At 44.2% G+C, this 15167-nt stretch overlaps 1 protein-coding gene across 1 annotated transcript; it reads right to left on the bottom strand.

Annotated features, from left to right (window-relative positions):
* Positions 1–319: 319 nt before the first annotated feature.
* LOC114636914 (uncharacterized protein FLJ45252 homolog) lies at positions 320–12402 on the bottom strand. The gene is made up of 2 exons (XM_028785011.1): positions 12259–12402; positions 320–2704 (listed from the first exon to the last, which is right to left on the bottom strand). Exons 1-2 carry the CDS (start codon positions 12311–12313, stop codon positions 1578–1580), a joined length of 1182 nt encoding a protein of 393 aa, XP_028640844.1. The 5' UTR covers positions 12314–12402; the 3' UTR covers positions 320–1577.
* Between the last annotated feature and the right edge of the window lie 2765 nt (positions 12403–15167).

The following is a 15167-nucleotide window of genomic DNA, read 5'->3' as shown; positions in this document are numbered from 1 at the left end:
GCTCTCCACACTTCCCAGGCAGGCGGAGGAAGTGTCTATGAGAAGCAGTGAGTGTGCACCTGGGCTTGGTGCCGACTCTTTCCTCAGTGGAACGCCCCCATGGAGTCAGGGCTTATTTTAAGGCAGTAAAAATGAAGGGCATGAAAAACACTAGGAAAGAGTCAGAGCCGTCCAGACATAAAAACGTACTTCTGAACACGCGGCCAGTCACCTGTGTGCTCTACTTTAACACCTGAAAGGAACAGATCATGTAAAGATTTGCAAGGACAACTGACCAGCTCTTTTCCAGTCTCAGTTTACTTGTAGGTCTCATGTCTGTACCCACTTACGAGGCAGTAGAGGTGTATGGGAAGGGTTTGGGGAAAAAACAGGCAGACTTAGCTTGTGGCTTGGACTCCTGATTAATGAATTTCACAACAGTGGTACCCAGGCAGAATTCCCAGTGGCTGGACCTCTGAAGAGTCTCTTCCCCTGTTGCCAGGAAAACACAGGACCGATGACTGTTTTGGCTGAGAGGAAAGGGTGTTGAGATATGGTGACCTGGAATTCAGTATTAAGCCCATGATGGTCTCTAACTTGTGGCAATCCTCCTGCCTCAGCTTCCCAAGTGCTAGGATTACAGTCATGAGGTACCTACCATGTCCAGTTTTAGGAAATTGATTTTTCAAAACCAGGTAAATGGAATTTAAAAAATTCACTCTGACACCTCAGTTCCAGCAGGATTGCCCCAAATTGTCCGACAACTTCAATTCTACCATGAGAAGAAAAATCTAAATAAAGCCAAGGTTCAAGTCAGGTCAACAGGCAACTTCGAGAAAGCGAGTGATTTGATAACGGAGGTAGGCATGGTGGTCTCACTCAGAGGACAAAGGGTTCTTATACACATGAGCAAGCAAGCATCCACACTAGTCTGAAGAGTGGACTGTGGGAGGCAGAGCACTTCTCACATCTCTCTACTCCTTTACACGACAGGGAACCTGACCTACAGCATGCACTCAGGGCCAGCGTGGCTCCCTCAGACTCAGTGACAGACCCCAGAGTACTTCTGAGCTGCTGGCTCCATAGGAATGAATGATGAGTAGCCGGAAGAGTAACTCCTCCAGATGTGCAGTAGGCTTGTATTGCTCTTCTATCTAGAAATCTCTCTGTTCCAAGAGTATTGTTGAGTCCTGGAGGGATCAATCTTAATTCCTCAATGCAAGTGACTCCAACAGAAGCTGTAGGAATTCAAAGTCATGGTATAATGTAGCCTCCATTAACTGGGGGTAAACTATTCCTGGATTTAAAAGGTTTCCGGGCAAAAAAAATCAGAATTCTGAGTGCGTTGGAAGGCCTCTACGAAGGTGACACAAATGCCACAAGCCTGGGAACGAAGAACAAAAGCTGCAAGTGTGACATAAGGAACTTCTGCTGGGTCACACAGCAACTTGGCTAGTTGCCTTGAAGTGATTCTGCTCTGAGGCAGGGGAACTGCAAGGTCACAGTGGATGGGATTTGCTCCCTGAAAGGCCAGCCAGGAGTGGTGTGATGGGTGCTGGTGGGGTGGGTGGAGGCAGGCCTCATGCTAGTCTCTGCTCCTAGGGTTTCTGCTTGCCTGCTTTTGAAGGAAAGGGTGCTAAAGCAAAAGGATCAGCAGTGGCCAGCTCTGTAGTCCTGGAGGACAGGGATGTGACAGACACAGAGCCAGCTAGCAGCTGCTTATTGCTTTGTGAAACTATCTTGTAGGCAGCGATGGGCTGGGCTTCTGGACTTGGCTTATCTTCTGGGCTATAGTGTCTAGAATATTTGGATAAGGCCTGGGGGCAGAATGGCTTGCCAGCCGCTGGCCCTGAAAAGGCTTCTTTCTGGGGCTCCAGTCCTCTATTTCTGTCATTAGAATGGCTCCCAGAGCTCAGGGGAGAGCCCCTGGGAGAGTTGGTGTCAAAATGGTCTGCCACCTGGACAGAGTGGGAGGGGAGACCAGCCTGTGGTGCAAAGCCAGTCACAGGATACTGCGCATGTGCAGAGGTGTACAGGGCTCTATCTCGGCCTCCAAGCAGGGGCCCTTCGCTGGACTGACTGAGGTTGGCCTGTATCGGCAAATCCTGCGAGGAGCCCTGCACAGCCAGGAACTCATCCATGCTCCTCTTCTTGGTAAAAGGAGCTCTGGAGAACACATCCACTTCCTCCGTCTGGGAAGGAGCTACACTGCCCTTGGAAACAAAATGGGCTTTGGAGAAAATGTCCATATTGTCTGCTGGAACCAGAGAGCTCCTGAAGGGGGCTGTAGCAAAGACATCAGGCTCCCCGAGATCATCTGAGGCTTGCTGGTTGATTGGCACGAACTGGCTATTTTTCCCACCTTGTCCTCTTTCTTCTGGCTCAGTGGACACCCCAGATTCAGAGAACAGGGTGGCTTCTCCCAGCTTTTCCTGGAGAGGCCTGCAGCTCTCATCCTCCTCCTCAGACTCCAGAAGGAGAGGCCGAGACCCACTGCAGTCCAGCATGTCCCCCTCCAGGTCAGTGCCCTCCTCCTCACTGCTATGGAAGGAGCTGTTGCTGGAAGGACCCTCGCGGGCCAGAGAATCAGACTCTAAGGTGTTCTGAGTCTTTGTGCCAGGAGCTCTGCTGGGATCTGGATAAAGGGGGAGGCCTTTGGTGCCCATGGATTCTTTAAAGTGCTCTACAGTAATTACAGGACAAGGACTGGGCTCTCTCTGGAGACCTAGAAAAGCATAAAATTTAGAATTAATTTGGATGCTGGTTCAGAGCTTTTTGGAAAATTTAATATTCAACTGAGCAGACACATTGTGGAACCAAAGGATGGATGTTGACAATGGAAAAACAGAAAAAATAAAAAAGTCAAGCAAGGTAAATGCACACAGACTGAAGAGCAAGCACCACCTCACACTTTGGAACATGAGAGACACAATGGGCAGGAAAGGTGAGTATGTGAGGCACACCGACACTCAGGGCACCGAGGCAACACTCCTACTGCAGGCCAGGTATGGGTGCCTGCTCTACCTGGCTCAGAGGCAAATGAAAGCAGCCCAGTCATTCTTCTACACACACACCAGACAGACTTGGGCTATGGTGACTTGGGCTCCTGGGCAGGAGCTTAACTGGCATCTGACATGTGTTCCATGTGCAGAGGGACAGACTCCCTGACAAGCAGAGTTCGGGTGTCAGTAAGTGCACGCTTACTTGATGACATACTGCAAATGGTACTCTCAGAGCAAGTGATGCCGATGCAAATACTGAGGATACTTTCTGAGTCACACTAGATGACATTAACTTTGGCTGGAGTTGCCCTACAATTTTGTTTTTAGTGTCCCAGGTTAGCAAAGTTCTCTTTAATGAGCCCACCATTGAATTCTTTAAGCAGAACTACTAGCAAACTCCAGATACTAGCGCAAGTGCTTATGTAGGTAGAGGTGCCTCTGGGTATACTGGCTTTTAAAATCAAATAGACAATTATCAGAATGCAACAGAGCTTACCTTCCAAGAAATATTAGCAGGTTAGGAGTATGTCATTGGGCACATGTTAGCAAGAGGGTAGGAAAAAGGCATATGTAACTAAGCAAGAAGAATCCAGAGGGTAGTTGGGGTGGGGGTGGGAACAAAATATATTTCTTTATGGGCTCAAAAAAGAAATACCACCAGAATGGCCCAACCCACGAGGATATTAGCTATTGGCTATTCCCTCCCCATCTGGGCCCTCTCCCCCCACCCACCTCTACCCCCAGTGAATACCTAGCCAGACAGGAATTTCTGCTATACATTGCTGGCTACTAACATTCTTGCTTGAACTAAGCACACAGAGCACAGAGGAAGGGGCTACAAAGCTGAGTTTATAGGGAAACTGGTTACTTATTGAGGATTTACACTGTCGAGAACACAGGGTGGGTGGGGTGGGTGGGTGGCACTGAACATTTTATTAAAAGACACTATACAAAAGTACTGTTTTTTTAAATCCTGTAACTTTGCAAAAGCAGTGCTTCATTTTAATCAGTTGGCAATAAATAAATTTCAGGTTCCCTCTCCCATTTTTATTTCAAAATTCAAATTTTAAGCTGAATTCTATATGGTACAGTGTGGCTTTCTGAGTAACATCTGAAAGTTGTGGTTTTGAAGAGAAGGAACTTTTCCTTGTGTTGTAACTCTGCTGAGTGCAGTGAAGTGTTGATACAGAAACCAGTAGGAAATAAAGACTTCCTATTCCCTCACAGTGTATATGGACACAATTCTAATTTATCAGGCAAGAGAAATGAGGTTAGATTCATCTCAGAGATACCCAAGTGACAAATTCTGAGGGAACTAAATGATGGCGGGGTGGGGTAGGTAGAACTACTAACTTTCAAAATAAAGCTCACCAAGAAATGTTAAGAGGCTCCTAAGAGTCCATAGGCCTCCCTCTTACACATTAGCCTCAGGTGCACTTCCTCTCCTTTCCAAAACTACCTGAATGCTGGTGCTTCTAAGCTGGCTATACAGCAGAGCACAGTATCCTTTAGCACAGAGAGACAGAAGGGCAGGTCAAGCTAATGACTGGCCGACCCTGGTATTGTATGGACAGATCATCAAATGACAGTTTTCACTGCAGTCAGTGACTTGAGGGAACTGAAACTGGATTCATTCAAACCAAGTTACATACAGACTGCAAAAGGCAGCTATCTACCTGGAGACCCAGGGCCTGATGCCGTCAATGCAATTCAGAGGCCTATGCAGCAGCGAGGGAAAACTCCCTCATCCATAATGGGACATGCCCAGCCCATGCAAACTCTCTGTCAAGTAGCAACAAGGCTTTGAGTCAAGAACACAGGAGAAAACCCACCAACTCAGGGCATCTTCTTTTGTCTTTTGAAGTGAATAGTAAGATATTTTATGTTTAAAATACCAACAGCTTTAAAAAGTTCAAAATCAACTGGGTGTATAGTGATTCATTCCTTTAATTCAGCACTTGGAACATCAAGGCAGATTGGTATCTATGAGTTCAAGGCTAGCCTGATTGACACATCGAGTTTCAGGCTGTATAGTGAGAACTTGGCTATAAATAAATAAATAAATAAATAAATAAATAAATAAATTTGTGGAGTCATAAAATGCCATAGCATCAAGTATGAAGGGGAAAGCCTCTCATTATTCAAAAGAAGTTTCACAGCAATTTCCTCGATCTCACTGACTGGAAAACATGTCTCTAATGGGGCTTCTTGAAAAGTCTGTCTCTCAATCTTTCTTGTAGGTGCAGTGTGACTGAGGCAGAGTAACTAGGCCTAGCATTTTGGAGGCCAAAGAAATACTATATGGGGAACCCAGATGTCTATGACTCCAGAGAATTCTGGTGGTGGTAACATGGCAAACAACAGAGTTGAGGGGAGAGGCATATAGAATCCTACCGACAGGTAAAGATTTTACTGTTCACCTTTTTGGTGAATGTGTTCTTGTAGGTATTTTTAGGGGTGAATACCCTTTGCAGTGGGAACCACCTTGAGCCAATGGCAGACTACCTCTGAAGGAGCCTGACTTCTAGGGGGAAGGATTCACCCAACTTCCCCTCTGCTAGATCAAGTTCTTTTGGTTAAAAATGACAGACAGCAGATACCTTGTAACCAAAGAACAAAAACACTCAACAAAAATTCTCACCTGTCATCCTAGCCCAGGACCAGGCCTCAAGGGGTGCAAGACTTTTGTTCACCATGAGGTATTTTCTCGTAACTCCCTCAAGCTGGATCCTTTTTCCTTTTGTTTTCAAAACTTCTAGAAATAACCCCACCTAGTTCTGTATGGTTTTGAGGCCATAAGTTATACAGGTTTCAGCACAAGCTCACACATCTTCACCATTCCCTGCACTGTCTTGGAGACCAGTGTGGCAATCCTGGGCATGACTGACCCCAGGAATGCTATCTGATTGACAGTGAAGTCATTAGAGTCCTCCCTAAAGAAGCAAATCTAAGATTTAAAAAATGTATTACTGTGTGCATGCACAAGCATGTGCCAACAGTGTTCAAGCAGTGGTCACAGGATGATTCCCTACCTCCACCCCATGGGCTCTAACTCGGGTCATCAGCTTGGCACAGGTGCTTTTACCCAATGGGTTATCTGACTGGCCCCAAACCTGGGATTTAAATCTCAGGCTGGCTACTCTGTAGTGTGTGTTAGAGCTTTACTTGTCTCTACACTCGAACTGAAACAATGGTGACAGGGAACCTGTCAGGGAACGTCAACAACAAAGCCCTGTCAAAGTCTGAAGTGATGGCTTGGGTATCAAGATTTAGAAGCAAAATGCCCCAACAAGATGTGTGGCCTCAGCTGAGCAGCCTGAGATTCCTCCAACCTTTGGTGTTCATGGTAACCCCAGCACTTGTTATCCCTTATGGTAGGCAATTGTGAAAAAGCCCACGGCCGGACGCCAGGAACAATTAAAGAGAGCTATTTCTCCCTGGGCGTAAATACATTCTTGCTATCCTGGCATTTTACTTGATTGGCCAGAGTGTATTAAAGACTAAATTAGAGGACAGCGGCTGCTAATTGGTGCCATTTTGTTACCTAAGTATGATCCTGGCTGACGTGTTGGTAGGCCTCTCATTCTTGACCATGATGGGCTTCATTCCCCAGGGTGGTCATAACTCACTAAACCTCAGGACATCTTGCACAGCTGCTCACACTGGTATTTGCAGCCACTAAACAATGTGCTCAAGTCTTTTCATAGGAATAGGACAGCTACCTTAAGCTATTTACACATCTAAACATCATGCACTTGTTTGAACAGATAAAAGCTTTATTCCTCTGTATGTTTACATAAGAAATTTGTTTACAGACTTATTTTATACAATACTTGCGAAGCAGTATTCATTTTTCACATTTTACTGCACAAGATAGCTTCATTACATCACTTTGCTTAGCTTCCCTGGGGAAGACAAGTTAAAGACCTAAGGTAAGAATCCATCCATGTGATAAAGGCATGTACAACAGGGCAGAGGAGAGTACCCACAGATAGTGAATTCGGGACACTGAATCAAAGCGAGAAGCAACGAAGGACTTCCCTCCTATCAACCTTTGGGAACTCTGCATAAGTTAGCATTACCCAGGCAGCCAAAAGGCCTCAATCTTCCCTCTTAGAGAAAGGAAACCCAGGGGAAACTACATAGGAGATCTTGTTAAAGACTTTGAAATGGAAGGCAACTGGGACTCATTCAGTTCACAAAAGCCAAGTACATCCAACTTGGGGAACATTATCATCACGGAAAGGAAAGGTCTAATTTTGCACTGGTAAATGAGTCTCTAGAGAGGGCTATGAATCAGCTTGCAGTATCTGAAGTGTCTCACTCAACAACCTCACTGTAATCTTTATGTCAGCAGCCTCTCATCTGCTGAAGGGTTCTGAGCCATGCTGTCATTCCCTAGACTCCATGTCAGTGGCAACAGACTGTGGGTCACCTTACAGAGCAGGAAGGTAAAGACTGTTAGATGCCAGAGAAGCCTTGTCACAGGGATTTTGGCTTGGCCAAAGGTGTCTACAGCATTCCTTTGTTCAGCTGAGCATGGACCCCCAGGCCCATCTAAGGACTCCTCATTCCCACAGCACTGCTGAAGGCAGAACTAATCACCTGGGGGAAGGCTATGTTGGTCTGAATCAAAACAAACACTCATCAGGAGGAGCGTAGAAAATGAGAATTGCAAACCACAAAAATATCAAATCTTCAGTGATCAGTAATCCAAGTTCTAGAATTCTGATCTGATCAGGAAGAGCCAAGTCCAACATAAAATGTGAATAAATGACAACCTCTTTCAGGGGTTATCTTTAAATACTCTAAAGACCAGAGGAGTGCAAACTATCCCTTACTTAGAGTGATGGTGAGATCCCTCTTGGCTCTAGAAATTGCCTATGGCTTTCAGTGTCTTCAGTGGTAATTGCTCTTCATCTCACCCAGTGGTTTTGCTTTTTGGAATAGCTCAATATTACTCAAAGGCAGAGGTGTGGGGAAAACAGATAAGAATATGCTGTGAGCGAGGCTACTGGGAAAATGCAGCCATGTCTTTGCTACCATATCTGGTCATGTTACATCTAAGAACAAGAGTTTAAATAACTCAGATGCCACTAGCCTGCCTAGGATCACCATTCCCTTCCCAAGCAAAGTCAGATGCTTCTGGAGGGAACATTCAACCACATGAAACATTTTTGATATGTCTACTTCAGAAATCATTGTAATAATTATACTACTACTTAGAGGTGACCATTTAAAAATATCTCCTCTGAGAACCGTATTTTTAGAAACTTTGGGAATTAAGTTTGGTTTTCTAGGGGAAAATACCAATTTGTGATACTTTCTGGCACAATAATTACTTCCACTTGTCAGAGAGAAGATCAAATAAAAAAATGTGCACATTGTATTTGCCCATATTTTAACAACAAATCCCTGATTATACAGATTAAAATAATAGAAATCTCTGAATTCTGTTTTACTGCAATAGGTAAGGTTGTGTGTACTTAATATTAAAGAAAGAAAATCTATCTCCAAGCTTTTGATGATGTGGGCTTTTATTAGGTAACTAGCAAGTAGCAATAAGGTTAGTAACTGCTCATTCTAATTCTGTGAGTAAATGCTGAAGGAAGCTGTAGGAATGGCAAGCGCATAGAAGCTACCTGAAGGACATCTGGATTGTATGATCCTTCATAGTCCTTCTAAACACAGCAGCACAATGATACTATGCTTCTGCTGTCTCACAGAGCACCTATCCAGATTAATTCTGTGTAAACAGCCAACAGCAGCTCTGAGGACTAAAATGTTCAAGGTCATAAGCCAGGGTCTAGATGAGGTCCCAGAAGCCTGAGCTGCCCTGGCCCCCTCTCTCACCATCCTGCCTTCACCAGCAGCTCAGTGCACACCAGTGAGACAAACTAAATGGGCTAGTGAATAGGCATGCAGCGCCTCTTACAGCTTACAGTTCAGTCTTGTCCCATGCATCTCCAGTTAGCACACACCATGCTCTTCTCAGGTCACTCCCTCAGCTTAGGCCGATACTGATCTAAGGAAGTTTGCGCTGACCAAGTCACTAGAATGTATTCCTCAACAGAACAGCTCTGCCAGGCAAAGGCTTATTCCTGAAGAACCACCCCAGGTCTCTAGCTGTCACACCCAAGCTTTAACCATCTTCCTTGGCGATAGTCTGTGAATTTTCATTAGTGTCTCTATTAAGCCTTATTGAGCCAAATGACTATACAATATATCTCAATATAATTACGCTTGACACACGGAAGAATGGTTTAGAGACACTTAACCTAATTTCTAGACTGCACTCTTCATAGCTGCAATTAAACTTGGAAAGTAGACATTTCATTATATTGCTAATGTTTATATGAGAAAAAAAACAAATATGAAAACACAGACCTAAAACATTATCCTTATTTAAAAATAAACATTTCCTTCATTAGTTTATACATTCTTTCTATGTCCAGGAAAAAGGACACAACCATTTCCTGTCCACCAAGGGGTTAACCAAGTCCTGCTTCCCTCAGCCCACATGTGGAGAGCTCTTCGTGACATCTCCATCCTTGCTGTACACCGCATCTCGCTCACTTGTGGAAAGCATCTCTTCTATCAGAGGCCTTTCCTCAGCTCATCTAGGTTCAGCTGACACAGGAAGTATTTAAAGTCAGAAGGAAGACAGAGTGTCCACTCTTCCTGCTGTCACATTGCTGGAGACAACAGTGGCCCTCCAGAGGGCAGTGTTTGCAGGCTTGCGCTGCTGCTGGTTCCCCACCACGTAAAGTGCAATATGAGCAAGAAAAAAACAGCATTGTAGTGGAGAGCAAGCCGTGGGATCTGGGGTTTTATGTGTACAGATCTGATGGACTCCCTTCCAACCCTTGAGGACGGCACTGGAGGAAGGGAGTTCTCTGTGCCTGCTCCTCTCCTAAAGGGTGATTTTTACAAAAGTGCTCTCCACACACCTTGATGTAAGAATACAGAGGGTGACCAGGAGGCATGTTGTAGGGCAAGTGCAGGGCTTTTATTTAACTCTATCAATGACAGTCCAAGGTTAGTGAAGAACTACTCTTTGTTTGGTCTTTGAAATCTAGGAAGCCAAGGAAAACCAACCGCACATATTCCATCAGCGTCAGCCTTCAACTTAAACACCAGAGAGAAGGTAAGCAGCCAGCCAAACTGTGCCCAGAACACTGATGTGTTATTTCTGATGATCTGAAAGTAAACAACATGCTCGGGTATACAGAGACAGAGGCCTGCTGAAAGCTTTGAGCAAGACATAAACTCTACTCAAGATAATTCTGTGTGTTACACTCTAGGTGCTATACGGTTATACATGGGAAAGCGATCAAACCCCTGTACAGACACTGATGTCAGACTTGAAATGCCAAGTGGAAACAGAACTATTCAGCATCTTCATTTATACACAATTTACAATATTTGATTCAAAATAAAAAATCACAAGAAAAATACATCTGTTTCTGCTACAATTCCTTCCCTTCCCCTCCACCCCCCATGAAAAGTCTTCTAGTAAAAGGTATCATGTTCCCACCACTGTCTTGTTTTGGTCTACTTCTGAGATCCCAGCGTGGGCCAGGTGCCATGGAAGGATGGCAATGCTTGGTATTTATATCACATACACATTTATTCAAGGATCTCAAACACTTGCAGTCACACCTCCAGATTTGAGAAACCACGATTCAGTGGGAGCCAGACAGCTAGACAAACGCCGAGAAGGTTGCATGGGGTGCAAGATCCCTTGGCTCAGTCTATTATCAAACAAGGTCAAAGTTGGCTGGCTAGAGCTGAGCCCAATTTCTCTTCACAAACACATCTTATTGGGTTTTGCCCTGTTTAAACTGCACACCTGTCTCCAGACTTCTGCCCGGGGGAAGACCAGCCATAGCTGCCATGTCCTCATGGTACTGCATCGGGAGAAAAAGCAAGAATGGACACACATTCATCAGCATCTGGGAGACAGGCTATAGGACTGACATGGGGGCCATTCCTAGCAAGAATGAGACAAAAAGTGTCCATCACAGGCTCAGTGACAGTCAAGCTTCTGTGAGTGGATTCCAGCAGAGGTGAAGCTCAGGGCAGTTAGCGCTTGAGTTAAGATAATGCTATTGAAGATGGGGAATGAGAAAACACAGCAAACTAACGAGAGGAGCCGGCCAAGGAATGGATCTGGAGGGTCAGAGACTTTTCTTTCCTTATCATTTCTATAGGAGAAGGCAAGGGATAGGAGAAGGGAGCTTGAGGGCCCCTTATTTGCGGATTTAAAAAAAAAATCTTTTTTTCTCATAACTCCGTAATGAAAATGTGTATTACGGCATGAAGGTTACAGAACTGAGTCTGCTCCTGGCTCACGGCTACAGGTCTATGAGCTGATCCACCAGCAGCAAAGACCTGGCTAGGTTGGGAAGACTGGACTCAGAGCTCACTGCTGTTCCTAGAGTGCCCACCTGGAAGCGGAAAGGCAGGATTCAGTACAAAACAGGATTAGGTTAGATGTGCGAGCAAGCGAAGGAGAAAAAGGAAAACAAAGAAACCCAGAGAAGCAACATCTCATATTTAAAAATTCTTACATGTTGATTTCTAAACATAACCACTGCGCCACCACCTCCCACCGACAGCTCATTCCATGCACACTACAGTAGAGGCAGCACACTGCAGAGATGCTGCTGGCTCCAAACCAACATTTTGCCCAAGAAGTTCTGGCTACCATGCTAGCCTCCTACCAATAAACAGCCATCTCTCCCACAAAGTAAAAATTAATTTACTTTGGGGAAAATTAGCTATTAGGATATTGCAATACGAACATGCTTTTCAAAATGAGTAAGTGGTGTGTTTTGGTGTTTTGTGCATGCTCACATGACTCAACCCAAAGAGAAAAGAGACGTTCCATAATGTCGACAGATACAGCCGGCACCAAAATGTCACCATTAGCTCTCTGGTCAGAATCTGTATCTATCACATATTTTCTAATTATGATAAAAATATTCAATACTTCTGACATAGACCTTCAGGCTTCTATCAATCAGAGAGACTTTCTTTTTGGCTTGACATTTCATAAAAACTAAGTTTTCTCTAAACAAATCCAAGTCAGTGAGGTTCAAGCTACAGAGATCAGCATCTCCACCTGCCTCCCATGCTGGTCCAGCCTACACTGACTGCCATCCTCCAGTATCTTTCACCAAATAGTGATGCTCCCATTCACCATGCAGGCTGGGGACACTGCTTTGATGAGAACTGATGTCGAGCTTTCTCTTTCCTCCAGCCTCGTTCTTACCTTGTGTGGTTTTGGTTATCAGTACAGGAATAGGGTCAAACTCATCTTCTGCCATCTTTTCGGAGCCCTCAGCGACACCAAAACCTGAGATGAGATTACTATCTTCTGCAGCTTAATACAGAATGCAAGTACACAAGCAGAAACAACAGAGGAAGACATTAGCAAATGAGAGAACAGGAAGGAAGCACCAAGCCTTCAACCATGAACAACCACTATTCTTAAAGGTGAAAGCACTTACTTTTGTGAATTGAAATAAAAGTAGGAAACTGGAAAATACAGGTATATAGAAGTAAAAACTATAATTTATAATGTTAAAATTTCATACATAATTAAGAATTCTCCATTGTGTAGAGATCAAACAGTTGTGAAGTATCTCTGCAATGCTGATATCTTTATTAAGTCAACAGAGGCCTGACTAACAATGCTTGAAACACTCAAAGCTGGGGAAGGAGAACCTGTAGAGTCTGGGGCATGGTTCAGTGGCAGTGTGTGCTTTAGCAAGTGCAAGGTCCCAAATTAGATAGATCGCAGGCTCCAAAACCAACAGTGGAAGAGAAGTAACCAGGGCAAGCAAAGGCCCAGAGTCCTTGTTTTGTGAAAAAAGACTTTTAAATAACTTCAAATGCTGGGTCACAAAAGCACACACATTGAGACCACCAGCACAAGTTTCTCAGGCTACCCCTTTCTCCATTTTTGGGTTTGTTTTTTGTTTTGGATTTGTTTTGCTTGTTGTTGTTGTTTGAGACACTCTTATTCTATAGGTCTAGTTGCCTAGAATTTACAGAAATCAGCCTGTCCCTATCTCCTTGGTGCTTGCATTAAAGGCAGGTGCCACCATGCCCAGCATGTTCTCCATTCTAATTAAAGCCAGCCCCCGGCAATGCTGCCTGAGCACTATGTGGCAGGCAATGCTTCTCTGTGGTTACACATTGCTACAACATGCCCCTGCCAGCCATCAGTGTCTATACAGGTAACTTCCTGTGCCAGCTGTAAAACGAAACCAGCTGTCATCACTGCGACCCATGAGCTTTGGTTTTAGTTATCTCTGTGGCTTACTTCTTGAGTTTCCTTTAGGAGGAGCTTAACTTGTTCATCTTCTAGTACCTCTCTGTCACAGAAATAAGCTTGCTGTGTGCAAGCAAGCTATCACCACAACAGACCTGAGAACCTAATCCAAGCTACTCTGTCTGCAAAATCTCAAACCAAATGAAGCCAAAACTAAGAAGTGAAAATGGTGGACCAGCGAGAGAAACCCAGTAATCAATTATGACTCAAAGGTAAAATAATACTAAAATATTCACAAGTTCAATTTTTGAGGAATGATTTTTTTGAAGAAAGTGTTTCTTTACACTCAAAAACTCTGAATCAGATTTTATAAAATGATTTCATTTTCTTTTTGCTTTTGTTTTGTTTTTCAAGACAGGGTTTCTAAGTGTAGAAACTGTCCTGGAACTAACTCTATAGACCAGGTTGGCCTCAAACTCACAGAGATTTGCCTGCTTCTGCCTCTGCTTCCTAACTGGAATAAAATGGCATGTGCCACCACTTCCTGTCTTTGACTTTACTTTAAGGCTAATCAGTTGGCCCACCCATCTAGGTGGTTGGTCCTTAAGGCATGTGCTCCCAAGGGTAACATGGAATATCTGTATCTCAGTTCTTGGTTGAAAGCGATCCCTGCACCTGTCTGCAGTTGCTAGGGCCTATTTACTACTCTGAGAAGAACTGTAACAGTGCCTAAGACTAAAAACCCATGTTTTGTACAGAAATGAACAGTTTGAACACTTTATTAACAAAGACTTTTGATAAGGGAAGTCCCCAGGAGCTGCTGAGCAATTCTGCTCAGAGATACATGTGGGTCCAAGAAGAAAGACTTTACCTTTATGAGTGGGAGCAGAGAGTGCTATGGGGGCAAACTCTTCCAGAAGGTCAGCAGTAGGGTTAGAAAGCAGAGAGCAGTCAAGCAGAGAGTCTTCCCCCGTGAGAGAGTCTGAGTCCAGTTACCAGCATTCCAGGCAATGATGGCATTAAACAGCACACAACAATATGGTGAGGTTATAGCTTGACTTTCAAATTATTGCATTTACAGGCCATATATACAAGCCAAGGTACAGAAAGAAAATCAAAAGAAACATTAAGCTTTCCGAACTTCTAGCCACAAAAACATGCATCCTAGATTACATTTGGCACTAACATTCAAATATAAGATTTTTAGCTCAGAAACTTCTGGTTACACAATAAACACACTGTAACTTAACTACCCAAGTCTCAGCAGATACTGTTTGGAGAAAGGTCTTTGTGGCTAGAGTCTCACTTAACTTTTCCACTCAGGAAGAAAGTTACGACCCACTGAAGTGCTAACCCTGGTTCCCATTCGAAATGTCTCTTGCTCTTTATTATTCTCTACACGTTTTCATCCTTTAACATACGGTATTCTTTCTGTAAAGAGTTGGGGGAAAATTGAGAGATAAAACATTTGAGTGTTTCCTGAGAGAAACATCCAAGTGAGGACCAAGAGAACTGTGCCTTTGCCACATGCATTAATTTACCATTCCCTAAGGCACACCAGCAGACAGTCTTACCAAGGTAAGGAGGACTCAGACAAGATTGAAAATTTAAAATTAGGGTAAAGGCAATACTGGACCAAGGATGATTTCAGTGTTGCCTACAAGCCAAAAGAAAATCACCTCTAGAGGATGAAGCTCTGATCTGGTGAAGAATTATCAACAGAAGGGGATGAGTTCCACAGGCCCAACGCCACTAGGATGACATACTGAGGCAGCCGTTTATCTGAGCAGACTTCTGCTAAGAAGGGAGAGGGATCCTGCTACCAGAGAAGACAGTCTTTTTTCCCCCCTTTCTGGTATCGGGGAATGACTAGATCCTAGGACTTTGTGCATGCTCTGCAAGCA

The sequence above is a fragment of the Grammomys surdaster genome, unplaced genomic scaffold (genome assembly GCF_004785775.1).
Source record: "Grammomys surdaster isolate TR1022 unplaced genomic scaffold, NIH_TR_1.0 125052, whole genome shotgun sequence".
Lineage (NCBI taxonomy): Eukaryota > Metazoa > Chordata > Mammalia > Rodentia > Muridae > Grammomys > Grammomys surdaster.
The sequence above is the reverse complement of the archived record's forward strand: the minus strand, read 5'-3'. Positions and strand labels throughout refer to the sequence as shown.